Source organism: Achroia grisella, unplaced genomic scaffold (genome assembly GCF_030625045.1).
Source record: "Achroia grisella isolate CSIRO2021 unplaced genomic scaffold, CSIRO_AGI_Agris_v1 utg1576, whole genome shotgun sequence".
In the NCBI taxonomy this organism is placed as follows: domain Eukaryota; kingdom Metazoa; phylum Arthropoda; class Insecta; order Lepidoptera; family Pyralidae; genus Achroia; species Achroia grisella.
Window position 1 is genome coordinate 1,665,400 of NW_026712658.1, and position 20,675 is coordinate 1,686,074.

A 20,675-nucleotide genomic window follows, 5' to 3' on the forward strand; every position below is an offset into this window, starting at 1 on the left:
TCTACATCACAACCGGCCCGCTCGACTAAACATATTTTCAACGAGTTTCCAAAAATAAGTTAATTTCGGGGACACCGGGACTTGTTGCTATAAACAGGGACAGTCCCGTTTAAAACGGGACGTCTGGTCACGTTATCAATAACCGAATTTGTAATGAAATAGAATCATCAGTACTATTGTTACCGGTTTTAGTTCAGAATTGTTAAAGTAATTAATACGAATAACAATGAATTAGTACTTAACTACAAAAAGTAAATTTTAATACTTATTTCGACTCTTCCTTAAAAAGCATGTTAGTGTACTCACTCTCAAGAAACAAAGTATCAAAATAAAACAAAACTTTTTTTTATAAATACGTTGAAGTGTGAAATCTATTTCGTCCATTGTTATTTTACAGGTAGCGTAGATAGGTAATAATTCTCAAAACAATAGTCTAGTGATAAGTAAATTGTGGTGGGGAAAGGAGCCGTTTCGTCATTCGAACGAAAGGTTTCAGTCACATATGTAACATAAAATTAGAGCTGACAATAACTGGTACAAATATTACTTGTAAACTATAATCATGAAATAAATTTAAGATTTAATTTGCAAGAATAAAGTGAAATATAATAAGCATTGAACCATTTCCTGTGTTCGTATAGCATGAGTATATTTCTATGATGTGTAAATATCTTTAGTTCTCTGCACAGATAGGACTGACATTGACGTTTCAGTTTTTGTACTATGGTAACATTGGTAACAAATGTCGAAAATCAGAATTTGCTATCGTGAAGTTCGTAACATGTGATGTTTCGTGGTAATATTTTTCTAGGGGAAAAACAATTTTATCCAGTTGTGTTGTGTTAAAAGTGAAAAGAAAACTAGTAATTCTGAGTGTATCGTGCAGTGTTAATTGTAAAACAACTATAAGTGTAACACAATAAATATTACATGGATAAAGCCGTCACTTGAGGTTGTAAAGGTTAGTGCTTTTTTCGTCTGTTGTTTGTCTTAAAATAGATTCCTGTGCGGGTCGTAATGATATTTCAGTTTTGTTTGTGTAACGCCTTCATGTGACTATTCAGTTTTTTGATAAGACCTTGAACTAGAAAAATATTTTTTTGCTACCTACCAAGGTTAGGTGGCGCGGGCAATATCGTAAAATATTGTTTGTTTTCATCGTGTGTAATTGAAATAACTATTATTAACAAAAAAATATTGTTTACAACAAAGATTTTAGCTTAGTTATGAAGTATTAGTGCTAAAACATTAATTTTGCGGTGTAAATGTGTGACCACCAAACATAACCTAAAAGTGCACATTATTTGTTGCACTTTTTTCGTAACAGTAGTGAAGTAATTGAAAAACCGTTATTTGTATTGAACTCTTGTCCGATTGTTAGTCCAACGAGATGTCGGTCACTTTTTTGGTGTAATTTGTGTCGAATCACGTGATTTACGTATTGTTTTCACACCATTTTGACAGTTCAAGAACATGTCAAGAAGGTATTTTGGTCCTTATCTAAGGTGGTAACAGAGGTACGGAGTTCGTAACAATTTTCTGATAAAACAGCTCTGAAATGGAATCTGTTATTGTCAATATGATGATTTATCTGTTGTTAGAATATTTCATATGATATCAAATAGAATGTGTTTCTAATACCATTTGAATAAATATTATATATCATATTTAAAATTTTATCTTCATTATTTCTTTAAAATTTCAGTAGGTATAAATTCCATACTCACTGTCATTGTTATAACAAATATATTTGCTTTTCCCAAGCAATTATTCAAAGTCTACACAAATATATTTTTATTATAATTCTTGATGATAATGTTTTTTGGTAATTGAAATAAATATTTTATAAACCTTACAATTTTATATAATAAATCATCTGTACACATCTGCATACTGCCTATGTCAGATCACATACACAGTATCTTTTGTGTTTTATCTAGGATATAATCTTAGTAATAAGTATACCAAAATTAATTAGTCCAATAAAATTTAAACAAATTACTATGAATTTACAATATTAATATGACACAACAAGTTGCCACAGTTCATAACGGGAACTATTTTAGTTTTATTGGCTATTAGAAATTTATACTTGCCGAAGCACTCAATATGAACATTTCATTTTACAAGAAATACAATGTCAAATAAATATTTTAACTGTGACAACACACAGTATTCTTTTAAGATTTATTACAATTTTTAAATTTCTCGAATTCTAGCATTAATGCCTTAAAAAAGTAAGAAACCATCTTTGTACAATGACAATCACAACAATATTTGTTATGTTTGATGTCAATTAATGACATAAAATAAGTGTGTTGTAGATAAGTCTCTTTAGTAAACTTTAACATTGTTAAGATTAGTATCTAATGAATTATGTAAACACTCCTATTAATGTAATTAAGCTTTTATATAACTCTTTATATAATTAATGTATTACAGATATTTGTTAATTATATAACAATTATATAAGTTCAGGTAAACAAACAAGTATCTCAGTATTAATATTAGAAAACATTCCGAAGTTTTTAGATGTTGAGTAAAAGTATAGTAAAGTACTTGTTTTCTATAGATTGACCTTTTCCATTACTATTATGAGTGGAAATTTAATATCATTCTGTTCATAATTGAATTATACCTAATTTAAGATAATTTTATTACTACCTTATCACTTGTAAATAATAATAACACTAATACCTTATGTTGTTGTTGTTGGGTAATAGTGATCTTTAGTCTGGGGGTACTTAATGTCTTTTCTCAATTAATAGGTAAATTACTAAATTTCTATTTTTTTTTGTAAATGTTATGCATATTTTTTTGATGTCATTAAGACATTTCATCAGTTGGTTTTAATATTTGTAAAATGTCAAATGTTTCTTATCATATATATGTTGCCAGTTTTTATATCAGATATGGTTTAAAAAAATTAATGTTTTAATAATAATTTTAATTAAAGATCAATTATTAAATTAATTAAAAATAGTTTTTTATCATTTTACAACTGTATTTAATTTTCTGTTAAACACTGAAACTTATTGGTTTCGTAACTGTCCCATTTTATTTAGGGGTACCTAATTAAGACTGGGAAAAGTATTTTCAATACTTTGGCAATGGGAATTAAAAGATGCTGTTTCATTATAATGAGGCTTTTTTGAGGGTCACTAGTAGGAGAGTATGTATATAATATACACTATAGGAAGGAACTGGTACTTAATATACAGGTTTCCACTTTAAAGTATGTAGACACATGTATGTTAGTTACCAGTGATACCAAGTAGGTACCATATATCAGGGAACAATGTAAACTGTAAATATTGGATGAAAGTTAAAAATTTTATTATAGGAATAAAAAACAATTCATGATACTGATCCTTACATGTATTTAAGTTTTTACTATATTTGACTATTTTGTTTTAATTATAATAACACTTATGTGAGGCATTGTAAGAGGTTACAACATTGTTACATATATGTAAATTATTTATGTGTGTGAATTGAAACCACCATTTGGCACTCTGTACTGTCTGCCTATAAGGTACTTTTGGTTAAAATAGAGAAACTTTCCATCATGTACCTAAATATTCCTAATTGTCTTGTATTTGTTTATTGTCTAAAACTTTTTAAATATAATTTAAAAAGTTTTAGACAATAAAATTTAAAAAATAAAAAATTTTAAATATAATTTAAAAAGTTTTCTTAATAAAAATAAAAATTATTTATTTTACTCAAGTTCTTATCATTAGTCATATATACAGGTAGAAATAGTAGAATCAAAACAGCAAGTGTCCTCTGGAGATTAATATCAATGTTGAATTGAATCCAATCCATTTTTGTACTGTTATTTTAAAAAACAATATAGACTAAATAATCTATATATATATTGGTTACTTCTTTCATTCACCACAAAATATGGCAGAAATTGCATATAATTCAAAAGTAAAAAATATATAATTATATTCAGAATATACTGGCTGATCTTGGTACTGGCTATATTATTTGTATAATATTACATAGAACTATACAAATAATCCTTACAAGTAATACTTTCGTTATTTATTTTACTTATTCCTTATTAATAGTTAAATTTGAATTAATGGAATTAATCTATTGTTTAACAGTTTTCCCTATCTGTTAATAAAATCATAATTTATGTTAATTATTTTTACTTCATTACAGATATGGATTCACACATACTAAATATGTATCATCAGACTTCTTATCGCACAATTGGACATAAGATATTGCGCTCCACTAGCAACTCAATCTCATCAGAAGGCAGTTGCAATCAAAATAGTCCAGAATATACCCAAATCCAGCAATCTGAATTTAGAGAACAGTCTGAAGATGATTCTAATGGGGCTCAGGATTGGTGTGTGAATAATAATCAAGAAGTAAGTGTGTTTTTCTGTCTCTATTATCTCTCGCATATCCCAAGAGTTGATTAAGGGAGTTTTCCCAAACCCTCGGAAGTAAAACATAATTTTCAGGGACCTTAATGACAATCATAATGTCTTAGTGTCATTTATTTTGTTATCAGTGGTTCAGAGATAAGATGGTAATGTGTCCATAAGAGTATTATATATAGTCATATATTACTTATATGGACATGTGAAAAAAATAAAAAGCACTGGTCTAGAGCCTGTGCACAGGGAGTATTAGTGCTAATATTTTACTACCATATATGGGAATTTATTAAACTTACTTTAAAAGAAAGAGGAACAGATAGTTCTATTCATCTTTCTTTTATTTCATCTGGAAGTTTTTGGGTGACATCGGCGCATCCGTTGCAGCGTCTCGCACTGATGAACGGTCAACGGACGCGCCTTACTCACTCCTACAACAAAGAAAGTATTACATATACATTTTTTATAAAATATTAGTGTAAAAATAAACATTAAATCAATATAAAATTCTTTATTGTGGTGCTTGTATATAGTAATAGTTAACATAGGAATAATAGAATCTTATTTGAAGGGTCCCAAGTACAAAATATTTCTGTCCTTGTTTGTTGATAAAATAAGTATTTTTTAGTTTCAGGTAAATACAACAAAGTCAAGTCATGATACCAGTTCTGATGAAGAAGATGAAGTTGGTGAAAATATTGAAATATCTGAAGTACCTTATAGCCATCATGCTTCAGAGTATCACATAAATGCATCTGAGGGGGATAATATTGAGGTCTCCTCACTCGTAGAGGGAGATGATTATGATATCATTCAAGTATATGCTGTAGATCCTAATCTAGATCTAGAAGCTTCATCGGATGAAGAAGATATTTCGTATCAGGGTGTTGATAATACAGATGAAGAAAGCTGTACTACAGACAGTAATAAAATTAATGATCATAATGGTTATGCTCATCAAGAAGACAGCACTCCAGACACAACTCATGATGTCTTAAATATAAGTTTAGATGCACCAGTCGTCTCCAATGTAGATGAATATTTCATTAGTACTAAAAACTTATTGGATATTAAAGATGAACCTATTGTTAAAGATGTAGATGAATATTTTATAAAGAACGCTGGCCCCGAATCTACAACAAATGTGGATGATTTCTTCATTAAACATAATATACCTGAACATATAGAAACATCTACAAAGTTTCACATAGAAAAACAGGTACCGAATGTTGACGAGTTTTTTGTGACTGACACAAAACAAGAAAATCAACAGGATAACAATGAACCAGATCCCAATACTGATAGCACAATTAATGAGTCAGATTTAGATGTTCTTCCCAATATAGAGGATATAAAGAGATATCTATTAGAAGACATACCATGCTCTAAATTTAAAAATGCTCAAAGGTCATGCTCTGTTCCACATTCTCCTATGAATATTTGTATTGATGCTGATGAAGCAAAAACGAGTTTGAGCTTCGAAGATTTAAACTTAGATCTATCTGATTTGTCTTTTGACAATGAAAAAGATAAAAGTGATAATAGTGGAACTAAATTGGATGAAATTCCATGTACACTTACTGATGAGGATGTCAATAGTTTTCTTATTACTAATAAAACAGAATTTACTACTGCTGTAAAAAATGAAGATGACTTTAGTCATCAGGATATGGAGATAGAACATCCAATAGAATCTTCAATACAGGGCTTACCTGAAATTCCAAATAGAAATAGTATAGAGGTACTATTTCTTTCCCCAATTACTAAACCAGCGGTTCTGGATTTTTGTATAGAAAAGTCTATGACTAAAAAGGATATAAATGATGCAAAGACTGAATTGGACGATTTTGTAGATGTTGAATCCTACAATGATGCTGTTATACCAGTTTTAGAGGCAAATAATTTGAACTCCTTATTGGAACAGTTCGAGGCTACTGAACAATTAAATACGAAAAAGAAGTCAACATCAAAATTAGAAGAGCAGAGAATAAAAACTTTAAACAAAAGCAGTTTGACAAATGGTATGCGGCTACAGGATGCGGGAGTTCAATTGAACAAAGCTAAGATGCGGCGAATATTGGTAAGTAACTGGTTTTATTTTAGTATATTTTAAAGTTACAGAAAAAGAACACATTCAATTTAAAGACATTATTACAGATGCCGTCGGCAATAAATTCAAGTGGCAGTAAATCGCCGAGCCCTGTGCGATCAGACCACGACTACTGCTCGTCGAAAAAACGACACAGTATGCCCAATGTGAAGGGAGGACAAAGTCTACTTAAACCTGAAGTGTTGTCTAGTAACAGCAGAATATTAAATTCTAGGCATAGGTCTTGCAAAAATAAAAAAATTGTCTATCACCTAAGTAGTGATGACGAAAGTGAAAAGTGTAATAATAATTCGAAAACTAAGAAAACATTAAAAAGTGACGATAGTGACACTAAAAAGAAATCTAGTGGTAAACAATGTGTTAAACCAGTAATATTGACAATTAATCGTAAAAATCTATCACCAACCCATAATGTCGGTAATGATGGTTGTATTAAAAGTAACAATTCTGTGATGAACAAAAGTGCTTGTAAAGCAAGTGATAATTCTTTTAGTCAAAATTCTAATGGTAGTATTAAGTTAACTATTAAAAATAAATCTGAAGTTATTCTTAACTGTGATGATAAAGACTCTCAGAAAGATTATACTGATAAACCTAAATCTAGTAATGTGAGTGATAAAACTTTAAACTGTATTGTAAATAAGTCTGCAAAGGATATAAAAGAATTAGATTCTAATAAAAATAAAACAATACCTAGTAATATAATTATTAAAGAAGAAGCCCGTCCAAAAGATAAAGAAGAGAATTTTTACACAGCTCTATTTAGTAATAAACAAGATGTACAGATCCCGCAGTCAATGCAACTGAAGGGCGAGAAGAGATTGTTTGAAGAAGAACTGCAGAGGATATCTGAGGTATCAATAAAAAAGGACGTGGACCAGCCTGTGAAGAAAAAGAAACTGAATCTTCAAGAATATAAAATGAGGAGAGTTACCTCAAATAATAGTTCAGCAACAGTGAGCCCAGAAGCTATATTCCCGGATATGCCCAATTTGATATTGGATAAAAGTAAAACAGTTTTAAATCAAACATCATTACTAAATAAAGCAATGCAACCAAAAGAAATTGCACCCAAAGATGTTTTTGATCCTATTAGAGAAGCTTCTAGAAAGATTCTTATGAACACAAAGAAACAGAAAGCTGAAGCTATGAGGAAAAGAGATGAAGATATAGTAATGAGTAAAATTCCCAAGGTGCAAAATTTAGAACTTCAACCATTAATAAGTGATGCTGAGATGATGAAAATTGTAGGTATGAATGCAGCTGAAAAATTGCCAATACCAATTGTTCCCGAGAAGCCACAAATGCTTTCTGATTATGATGAAATCATTATGGTTAGTGTTGGCACAAACACTGATGAAAATGTATTCCAAAAAATTGATAGAAGTTATGAAAATGTGAGCAGAAAATCTGAATCGCCACCCTCTGATACAAAGTCGTTAATTAATTTTAAAATAAAAAAAAGTGATCATATCCTAAAACAAAATGTATTTGATACAGTAAAAAGAAACAGAAGGAGCCCAGATAATATCAGGAAACATACTGATACCAAAATTGACAAAGAAAGATATAAAGATATAACAGCAACATTGAAAAGTGTCGGAAAACATGTTGATACTAAAATATCTAGTAATTCATTATTTGCTAGCATTCAAGATGTGGTTATGAAAAAGGCCCCAGAAGAAAAAGAAACCAAACGCTCTAAGTCATGTTCACCCACGGAAAGGAAATCCAAATTTGATTACTCATACATTAAAACGGTTATAGTTTGTGATTACGATGCTAAAGCCGATCATGGTGAGGATAAAGTTATATTACATCTGGAGAAGAACAGAAATAAACCTGCCGCTAAAAATATTATAGTGCAAACAGATACAGTAGGAGATTTCCCTGAATTACCTACCATGACAACTAACATGTCTATATCTAAAGATAGACACAATACTAGAAAGAGAACTGATAGTGATATGTCAATGTCGAGCGAGGGTAGCCCGGATCGAAGTGAAGAGTTCAAACCGACAAGCCCAAAACATCAACAAGAACCAAAAGTTGAGACCAAAATTGCTATAAAAAAGTCAGAAGTGAGAATAGACAAGGGTTCACATTCAAAAGAGAGGAGATCAAGATCGAAGGATCACTATGATTCAAAATACAGACGTAGATCACGATCGGTATCTCGCGGTCGCAGAAGACGAAGATCTCATAGCAGAAATCGATCACGCTCACGTGGTAGATACCGACGGTATAGACATTCAGATTCTCCATATAAGAGGAGACGTCGTTCTCGGTCATCATACCGTCGCAGAACGCCTTCCAAACGAAAAGACCGTAAAAGACCATCACGTTCGCCCCCTAAACGCGACGAACCTACTCTATCTAGAAGTCCACAATCAAAAAAACCTAAACTAAATCCTGTTTTTGTCACTAATGATGTTGATAAGAAATCTAATGAGGTCAAAAAATCTGTAACTCCTCCTTTAAGAAAACCAACAGTATCAGAAAGCTCTGATTTATCTACTAGGTAAGTGTTTTACTTATGCATGTCTGAGTGTTTTGCTCTATTTACATAAGTAAAATTTATAAAAAGATATTATTATACATATTTATTCTTAATATCACAATGGTTTTGACTTTGTACTCAGAGATAATAACATGAAATCTCATGATTCTGATTTCTGATATGTAGTGTGTATACAGCTATGGGGAAATTGTGGAACCCTTTAATTGTTTATATTAGATTGTATATCTTATTAATAATTTCATCTTTAGCATTTACACTTATTGCTAGTGGCATTAAAATATATTTACGTTTCAGTTCATCATCCTCGTCTTCATCTTCATCTTCATCTACTTCCGATAATTCTCGCAAGTCCAATCGATCTTCGTGCAGTCCTTACAAACGAGACGGACTGTTCCAGAAGAAGGATTATAGGAGTTTCAGCTCTGAGGACAGGTTAAATTCATTCTATTATTCAAGTATCCAAGAGCCAAGTACATTAAATACAGCCGGTGATGTCATGTAGAAATAACGGTAGTCATTCATATAAAAAAATATGGTCTCCAATGCTGAAAAAAGTTATGTTCACTTAGATTTTGCTAGAAAATTGTAACATTAAATAATCCCTTTTTACTGGGATAAGTAACATTACAAAATTAACTGATATTAATTAATTTATATGTCATTATAGAGAAAGCGCCACACCAGTGGAAGAGAGACGAATAGTGTTCGTGGGCAAGTTGGAAAAGGACATCAATAAGATGACACTTAGAGGGTTGTTCTCAAAGTTTGGGAAAGTAATGGAGGTGCGCCTGCACAGCAAGGAAGATGGGTGAGTAATAACTGTCAATCTTGTGAAAGGTGTTTCCTTCATCAGAGAGTCAAGCAGAAACAAATTTGTTTTAAGCGCACAAAATTGTTTCTTTTGCCGGCTAGATTTGAACTCACGACTTTCAAAGTGTCAGTTGGGGTAGTAGACCTCTAGGCCATGACGCTCTCTCTTATTATTAAAGATGTATTACACTTTATTTAGTCCGTGTTGCCTTGCCATTTACTTCTCTAGCTACATAATAGGTTGTGATGATGACAATAATGATGATCTAATTACGCAGATTTAACGCATTTTCGTAATTTACAACTCATGCGTAGTTGTATTACGGGCATCGAATAGTACGAGATGTCACAGAACTATTCATGTATATAGGCGACGGCTACTACCTACCATTAGGCCACCAGCTTGTTTGCCATTCCGTCCATTCCATTCCATAAAAAATATTTTAAAATGTATACAATTATCAATAGTACAAAATATTGATGTTGCATGGGGATAAAAGCTTTGACCATGTGATGGTCGAACTATAAAACAGCTAGTTGCCTGCTCTTATTGGTTGTGGGCAAGAAAGAGTGTGGTCCAGCTGAGGACTGCATAAAATTGCGTAGTTTAAAGAATCTAAGCGTACAGACAGCGGGAGCGACTTTGTTTTTTTTATTATATATATATATATATATATTATATATATTATATATATAAAGATGTAAAGATTATGTTGGGATGGTGCGTACAGGACTCGGTACGGGTTCGTGACGTATTCTCGGCCGAGAGACGCTTGGGCAGCGGTAGAAGCAGCAGCCAGCTTCCCGAACTATGACGTCGGTTTCGGCGGCCGCCGCGCTTTCTGTCGACACACTTATGCTGACCTAGGTCAGTCACCTGACTCACTGTATATTGACCATAGAGTCATAGACTAGCCTTTTGTTCCAATTCTAAATTTAAGTAAAGAACACATAATTATTAATATGGACAAGATGAGTACATATTAACGTAGAATAAAAAGTCACCTGCGTCTCAGTCTCTGTTTCAGGCGCAGCATGATTTGTAAGCTGAAATTCGATTATAGCGAGAATAGGCAGTGAATTTGCATAAGAGACATATTATCTTAGTCCTCCAGAATAGCAACGCATTAGCGGTGTCACGAGCATAATGTGATAACGTAATCCACTGTTCTTGTGTATAGATGATGGTTACCACTTACCATCAGGTGGCCTGTAATCTTGTTTGCCATTCCAATTACATACAAAATACCACATCCTTAATTTAAATATCGGCGCCATTTAAAGTGAGATCACCCTCGATCTAGTGCCAAATCATGTAATTTGTAGGTTCTATTAAAATAGAAATATAATCTAGATTTCGAATTTATCTCAGTCTTATAAGAAATTTGTATATTAGATTAAAAACAAATATATGTCCCAATTTTGTAATTATTTTAACTTTTTTGATTGACTTGTACAAACTTTGTAAAATGGTTCAGTTTCACACAGAATAAATATATTGTGTTAATTTATTCTGTTAATTAGAAATATATATGATATTAAATTACTAATGTGGGCATTTTTGTAATTTCTTCAGACGGCTTAGAAGCCAAATACACGGAGAGCGCATTCCACGGGCAGGCATCTGTACCGGCACGTCGTAATAACGACCAGTCCTTTGAGGAGATGCTGTTAGAAATGAAGAAGACATTAAATCAAAGGAAAAACGAGAAGAAACGCAACGACGACGAGCCCAAGCCTTGACGATTGCTCCACACTAGCCATATTTTAAATAAATTAACGCCGGCCATTTTGACGATACTCAAACTCGTGCAAATGGCCGCCTACGTGGGGTGAGTGCAATGACCCTTACTTTACACGTGTCAGTTGACAAGTGCGTTGTGCAATGGGGAAAAAGACAATTGATTCGAAAGAATTTGCTCACACTGTACCTATTCCTATTGTTTAATTTTAGTATACTTTCGTTCCTTAGTTTAGTTCTTTACCTCACTGTAAATAGTAGTTATAGTTGTGTATTATTAGTGGCGTACATAGTTATTATGTATAATTTTTATTAACTCTGCCTTTTATGACTTGCCGGTTTTGGTTGATAATAAAAGGACAACTTCAAAAAGCATACTTGTTGTTTGTGTAAGTTGCAGGCATGTTTACAAAAATAATGATTCCATTATAAATAGAAACGGGTAGAATTTGCGGTCAAAGAAACAGATTATTTTGCAGCAGTGAATAAGAAATGTTCTGTGAAAAACTGATAATTAGTCGGTGAACTAAATGAACACTGAATAATTTAGTATTGGTGCTGACTTTGTTATTGAATTTAGTTTATAATTTTTTTATACTCATAAAGCATAAGCAGGATTCGTGCTTTTAAATTACGAAATTAATAAAAAAATCGTAAGTATTGTATAACATGAATTGTGACTAATATATATTATTTTTTATCTGAAGTATGTTTGCTCTATTACGTTAGTTTTATAGTTGTTAGGACTTCGATCGATATTGTTTTTATGACCATGTACTTCTTTGACTACGGTTAACCTTGGTTTTAGTAGTGTCTTTAAATAATCCAGATTAAATAATAAAAAAAATATGAAGTATCAAATTAATAGGTAGCGTCTACTATTCTTTTTTAAGTGTCTCTTATTTTACCAAAAGCATACCCATGTCCCAAGAAAAGAAAATAATAAATTCCAGGACGTTGTCACATCCTAATTACATACCTTTTAATGCAGTTTTAGTTACTTTTTACAACAGTTTTACTTTTAAAATATTATAAATAAAATCAGCTACAAAATTTATGAAATAATACAGAATGTATCGAGTCAATAAATGCTATTATGTTACCAATTATTATTTTCATAGTTTTATGTAGCTATACGTTACTGTAAATAGTTCAGTTTATAAGTAAAAGTATAAATGATTCTCTCGTTTTGTTTAAGTTTTTATTTTAATATTTTCAGTTTCATAATTGTGGCAACACTAATGTTTATAGTCTATTGGTATTATATAAGATATCGATTTGTAAAGTACATTTTATATTAACTAATAAGGTGGTCTAAAATATTCAATTGCAGGTCAATTCTATTAATAATACAAATATATAATTCGAAAATAGAACCACTCGGCAAATTATCACTACGTTTTAAATAGAACCATAGAAGTCATATGTAACTAACTTCTTTTATTAGCCCAAGGGTGCCCAAAGATATTTTTTTGTTTCAGTCTACAGCAGAACTGATCAATTATTTTATAATGAAACGTGTGTATAAAGAACAATGCGGTTCACGCAATTTATCTCTTAGGTAACTACTTAATGTTTCTTAGTTTAAACAGATTTCAAGTTCAAAGGTACAATTCGGAATTTTGCCAGTTTATTTAGGGTCAATTATCAAAAAACGTTATATAATATATAAGTACCTAGTCTAAATTAAAAATTAATATACCTACATATTTAACTAAAATTAATTAATAACCACAGATATTTAAAAATAATCCTTGTTTTCATTTTTTGTACTACTTGTAATACTCTTTAGATACGTTTTAGTTAAACAGCATTAATTGTTTGTCTATTAACATGACAAAATGTGACATGCCACCGCTTAAACGGTCATCCACGAAATTGAGGGACGTTCAGCTTTACTGTGTTATAATGTGGTTGAAAAAAGATGCCTTCAGATATTCAATTGCTTACTGTTTGGGGTAAATTGTAACATTTTAGTTTTGTTTAAAAATCTTCCAATGAGATTGTAAGTGCCAAAAACTGTTCCTATAATTATTGTCTAATTTACTCATCACCTAGTTGTACTATTTTATTAGTACACACATACATATAGTTGTCAGATATTAAAAAAATACGATCTAATTGAGATTGTTCTAAGTGCGGAATACTAAATAATTAACATATATGACATTTAAATTCCTTGTCTTATCGCTTTAACTTCTGTTATCATGTAACTTGTAGGTGGTGACTTTATGAGAGACACTTCAACACCTCGGCAATGGTAACTGTATCATCTTGCCTATAATCACCTACATTTGTAATATCTCCTGAAATCGGATCGTGTTAAGTCTGAAAAATAGAACAGAAAAACTTTAATTGGATATTAAATATGACAACTCATGACATTTTTTGATATTGTAATTATCAGAACATGTTTCGTAATTTGTAAATGGTCTATATCCACAAATTGTAAGTAATTATTATATTAAGTGGTATTGTAAGTACATGAATGACTAATTTGTAATTTAATGTTACATATTGTGTCAATCACTTAATCAGTCAAAAAGATTTACTATCACGATTGTTTGTTTTGATTTTAAATAATATTGAGGATATAGGTTAAGGAAGTACCTGTCAATAGTGTGAACAATTATTAAATGTGTTTAAGAAAAATATAAAATATACGGCAACTAAAACAAGGACTATTTGAAACAACAATGAACAGAATGTAATGACAGTGTTGTAACTATAATGTTCATATTTACCAAGTGGCCATTTAAATTTAATATCCATTTTGTATTTTAAAAAAAATATTTATTATTCTTTGCTACAGGTAAACTATGCCAAATGTACTATTATTACCTTTTGTACTACATTACATATTTTTTTGTAACCACCTACATCATTTCATAGTATGAAACTATGTATTGTATGATTGTCACAAATGGATATTATTTGTGGTCTTATATACGTACTAACTAAAATTACTCAACGCAACTGTATACTCGACTGCGTGTCGATCCCTACTTGTTGATATTATACTAATAAATAATATAATTTCACTCATTTCAATGTATGATCGAGCTCCTAGTCAGTGTTACTAGATATATTGTTATATCTTGTGAACGTATTTATTTAACTTAACAATGTTTAGATATGGTTTATAAATAAGTCAATTTTGTTAGTGTCAAAATTAAGTGCGGTCCAGCATATAAAATTGTTATAAAAATCATATCCTATTGACTTGTTATTTTTGCTGGACCTCAATTGAGAGTTCTAGATAAGCTGATCCCAACATCTTCCCCTTTATTCATATGAAAATTGTGCATGCATGCATCTTGTGTCAAGACTGTCTAATTCCGAAAACTAATAATCTTTCGTTGTAGGGCATAGATGGATATCTATGCCTTAAAACACAGTATATATTTATTTTAGCGATATTTTGATCGAATTTTATGTGTAAATGATTTACATGTAAAAAGTAGAGGCATAATTGTTAGAGGCATAATATATATGTATATATTATGTCAAATAAATCAGCAAACAGTCCCAATAATGTGAGTACGATCATTCCAATGTGATTACCATTAATTGTTATTGTAGTATGCAATCAGAAATAGATACACTATTTCTTACTTATGTAATTTAACTTACTTATAGATATTGGGAACAGCAGTAAATGCATGAACTTTTGACATTAGTCTAGTATTTTGATTTAAGATGTGACCGTATTATTATAATCATATGAACAGGCAGCCAAACGTGTTGATTGTTGTTTGTGTACATTACTTTAAAATTCTACATTATTCTTGAAAATACATTTCATTATCTAATTAACTATTTGATTCAGATATCATCTAAAATGGAAATTAGAGCATTAGACAAAATATGTTTTATGATTAATGTTATCAAACGCAAATCACGATCGTTAGATAACTTTTAAGATAAGCAAGGGAGTTACTACTGACAAATTTGTACGGAACTGTTTTATTTTTTGTTCAGAATATAATATATAAGCAATAGCAACTTATATATATATAAGCAATAGCAACTTATATACTTTATAAACATATCGCAATGTAGGTAGTATGTATATACATATAACATTTTTTGTCAATCAGGGTCATATATGCGATATAATTGTTACTGAGAATTAAATTAAAATTACATTTAATCAATTTCAATAAATGAATCAGGATTGTATTGTCTTCCTGTCGAGTATGTATAAAAACGGCTAAAAAGGCAAATGTTTTCATTTCTAAATATGTTCTATTCACAGAAATAAGAGATTATATGTCATATTAGGGGTCTTGTTGACTAAAACTTGGGTAGCAGATCTATTTTGAATTCAGCTGTAAATAAATAAGACTTATTTTACTTGTGTACAAGTATTTAGAGATTGAATTATTTGTTACTGTGTACAGTCACTGGAATTGATACCTTTCACGTTTATATTATTTGATGACGAAATTTTTAGGTAGCTCTATACCACCAAAAATAGTAATAAAAAATAAATATAATGTAAAATCAATATACATTATGGCAAACTAATTATATGTAAGATTTAGTCAAATTATATTATTAGATGTATTTAAGAGAAAATGTATCGTGATTTTTATTTATTATCGTTGAGTCATGCGTCTGCATTGTTTTAGGTGAAACTGTAAAGTAATTATAATTTTGTTTCCTGGTGGTTCCTTTAATTATGACACATCTACTTTAGAAACTTCTAAAGCACTTCGAAAATACAGGTACAATTGTTATCATGTATCTATAGGCTCCAAGGGAATCACTGCAATTCTAACAGTCGATTGTGGTATTCAAATATGCGTTTTGGGAACTTGTGTGTTATGTTTCACCAGCAACCTATAATGAGTTCTCTTATAAAGTAAATGGTTAGCGAATAAGTATAATTCATTCTTATTATAAAAATATAAATAGAAAAAATGTCAAACTAGTATTTTTTTAAATTTATACACTTCATTTCTGATGTGCATGATCAGATACAACACATGACCTGTGTTTTCTACTTAATAAGTAACTTATATAATAAATATGACAAATATGTAATATTAAAAAATAAAACGTAGTATCGTTATGTATTTTTCAGAAATAAATCTAATCGTTTCGTACAAGGAGATAAGAAATTCGAGTCGGGAGTCGCAATGTAGTTGGAAATAATAGTTATTTGCAGCTTTTAGTTATAATAATACATTACGTTGTAGGTACACGTGTATCACTTCGTAATGATTTTTGTAGGATTGCAGTGATGTCCTTAATAAATAAAATTTTAGTTTTGCCATTACTTATATTTTATTAAAGTGTTTTCGAAAAGCTACGAAAGATAATTAGAGTACATTAACAAACGAATTTAACACCTACCGCTTGTAAATTAGCATCGAAATTGAATCTTAAGCGCTTTTAGATAGAGATTGGAATTGTAAAAGGTGCGCAGAGTACATATTGAAGTCCAATTAGTATTGATAGCGTTTAGATTTAGATACGTATACACATAACGTCGAAAATGTTTTATACATAATGTTGTTGAAAATAAAGTATTTTGAACATATCACTTTATTTCATTACGGGTTTCATACTCTGTGATAAACATAGTATTTCCTTGCAACATAGTGGCAACATAATATGTTTAACTTAAACATTTAAACAGTTAAGTGTTTAAACATTTCCGTTTTATTACACTATTTAGTGGGTTTATTATTATTTTCTTACGGAAAGGACTTATGGTAGAGGAATTATATATAATAAGATCGACAGGAGGTTCCTATCTCTTGTCGTGTGATATGGAATAAGGGAAATAGAATTATTAGTAATGTGGATTAATAATTACATTGCTAGCAATGTATCATATAGCATCCAAACCATGTCAGTTTTATGTTCACGCGGTTTCCCTTGGAAACCAGCGTCATAAATTTCAGTTAAATTTTCCACTACGAGCTAACTGACTTGACCTCTTGTTCATGTTATCATCCTTCACTAGTGTCTCACCAACGTAAACCGTTAGCGTTATGGTACATTGCTAGCAATGGGTTTATTAATCAACATTATTAACAAACCTCGTTCCCCGCCAGCATAAAAAAAGACAGGAGACACGGTTTGAGACGGAAAAAAATCTGCAGTCATAAGCCCATTGGCCAGCGATACCCCATTACATCAAGTTGTACCTAGCGCGACCTACCTGGGCTTGTGTAACCTTACATATTCGGAGTATCTTTTCGAAGAATTAACATAGAAATGTACCTGTGAAGTAAGGTCGTAACATTAGTAAGTACCATTGACTATCAATGGTATGGTACTGCCATTGCTAGTCAGGTCGTTCGTGTAGAAAAAATCTTAAAACCGCCATTTAGTAAAAGCGCTACGTACGTAACAGCGCCATCTAGTGATTATAAGTTGGAATTGAACAATGCAATATGGTTTAATATGAAATTGAAGTAAAAGTATACAATTTTAAATAATTAATCTCCTAAATAAGTATTTAATATAAATGTTGTAATATAAAACCTATACTATAGTTACTAGTGACATCTAGTAGATTTATCTCATATTAGGTATAAATCTGCATGAAATATATATGCTGTTCATGTTGGCTGTAGTCAATTCTTATTATATGTATTTTAAGAATATAGATAGAGTGCGCACTGTGAACTTTGTTACTGAAAGTACTGAAAAAGTTGCTAGTATCTCTAAAAAGCTTATAAGCGCAAGAAATATGCAAAAATACCTTTTTTTAATTGACACTACTTCTTCGACCAATTTCTAATTTATAAATACATTCAACGGCATTATACTATAGCTACAAATAAAAAAAATATCGGTATAATAATATATTAATCACTATGACATAGTATAAAACAATGTCGCTGTCGCTGTCTGACCCTATGTATGCTTAAATCTTTAAAGCTACGCAACGGATTTTGAAGCGGTTTATATATATAATACATGTACACCTGGGCGAAGCCGGGCGAGTAGCTAGTAGATATATTAATAAGCAGCAAGTGAATCTTAGGTATTTATCTATATATGTATATACTATAGATATTATAATAATATTTATCTATATAATAATACCTAACAATCTTCCTAGAAATTCTGAATTTATAATTAAACTAAGACATGTCAAACTAATTTATAAAAACAGCTTATGAGTATTTTTCCAAATTAAATATGTAGTAGGTAAATTAATACGATAGGCCTAAATAGCAAAAATCTCGCAAGAAGTATACCAGTATATATGCCATTTTGAATTCTCACCATTTCCGACTTCTTTCAATTTATGTGAATCTGGTATAGTACCACTATGTAGGTACAACAGCTTTAGATCATCTTTTCTTTCGCGCATCTATAGGTGTCGACAAATATACATACACGAGATGAGAAATATACATAGATACAGATGAGATAAAGGATAATAACTATAATAATATATCGTGCTCTCCTCTACAGGTATTTTACCCAAAACACCTAATGTAGTTTGGAAACATTCATTCTACTAAAACATATATATTTGTTACAAAAACCCAAAATAATGAATATTTGGTGCACCACTACAATATTTCTAACTTCCTCATTAATAACATCCTTACATTCCGCAGCCTCTCCCACAATTAGCTGACCTTGGAGGTATAGTAGTAGATACCTTCTTTTATACCAAATAAAAGAATAGAATATAAATAAAGTCTGTACAATTCATACAACGTCATCTAGTTTCAAGCTAAGCAGAGCTTGTGTTATTAGAAATTGGGTATTACCCATTGGGTATTACAAGGGTAATTTTGTATTTGGTATAACAATATATACCTATACCTATATATATTACTTTATTATACTAAAATATTCGTTTATGTTATAAAATACATTGCACAAATTGCTTATTGCGGCCTCTACAAGGGCGATATTATGCTAATACCTACTATAATTTATATAGTTATCAAAAAAAATTAAATTTTTAAATACCTGAAGCAAAATTTTAAACTAATTCACTTTACATAGAAAACACCCAGATCGATACAAACAATTATACTCATGAATTTAAATGTTTGTAATCATGAGTCTTGAAACACAAATTTGGGACATATTAAAATTTACTTGACTAGGTAAATGTACGTAGATACCTGATTATTACCGTCCGGTCCGTTCTCTTAAGGTCCGGAAACTAACTTAAATAATTAATCACATAATCAGTTACATTTATATATTGAATTACTAACATTGAGTCAGGTAAGTTAGCACAACCTGGTAGGTAAATTTAGCAAGAATAATTATAGCGAATTAGCTACGATCGTTGAAATATATCTACCTATATTTTTGAGGCTGAGTTTATTCCCTTCACCATTGAGAGAGAAAATAAAGCGAAACATTAAGTAGCCTTGAGTTACCCTTCTACCCCTAAGGCGCAGACGTAGCTAAATTAGTGTGGTAGAAGCCTCCAGCGTTTCCGTAGCGGGCCCGCTGCGACCACGCCGCCCGCCGCCTCTACACGCAGTTTAATGACTAATTTGCAGCTAATTGGTCTTGTAGGAATTCTAGAGGATTTCATTTATTTTTTTAATGGAACTTAGCCTTATATACTTTGGATGTAGAAGATATACTTTATCTAAAACAAGAAGAATGGCCATTTGTGTTTGAATTGGGATTTAAGACTAGTTTGACTTTGCCAATTTTAAAAATAACCTACATTTTATGGTATTATATAGATAGGTACATAGATACACTACATTATATAGGTTATTTTTAAATACTTGGTTTAGATAGAGGATATCGTCTTTAAGGTGCAAAGTGATTTGCGTGCGTGAATTTAGGTATTTCAACCTAATTCATAAAGGCCACGAGATTCTCCTAATAGTTAATATTCTGAATGAATATCTATAGAACCGCCTTATTGTAATAATTGTACACGTTATGTTTAATATATTGCTTACGATCTTTAATATATATCACAAATACGTACGTATAGAGGTAAATAGATTATTGGGTAGATAGATAGAAGTATAGTCTGTCCTGTCTGTGTAATAATCTATAGACATACCTACTATTAAATTGGTACATTATTATATGGCTACCCATTCTTCAGGAATTTACTACTAAACTCAT

The 20,675-nt window shown here is 30.8% G+C and overlaps 1 protein-coding gene across 1 annotated transcript; it reads left to right on the plus strand.

The window, feature by feature from the left end:
- Positions 1-849: 849 nt before the first annotated feature.
- Positions 850-11,960, plus strand: LOC131841248 (uncharacterized). Its single transcript, XM_059189526.1, has 8 exons — positions 850-961; positions 4,177-4,391; positions 5,038-6,483; positions 6,561-9,034; positions 9,329-9,466; positions 9,702-9,842; positions 10,576-10,712; positions 11,421-11,960. Exons 2-8 carry the CDS (start codon positions 4,179-4,181, stop codon positions 11,585-11,587), a joined length of 4,716 nt encoding a protein of 1,571 aa, XP_059045509.1. The 5' UTR covers positions 850-961; positions 4,177-4,178; the 3' UTR covers positions 11,588-11,960.
- The last annotated feature ends 8,715 nt before the right edge of the window (positions 11,961-20,675 follow it).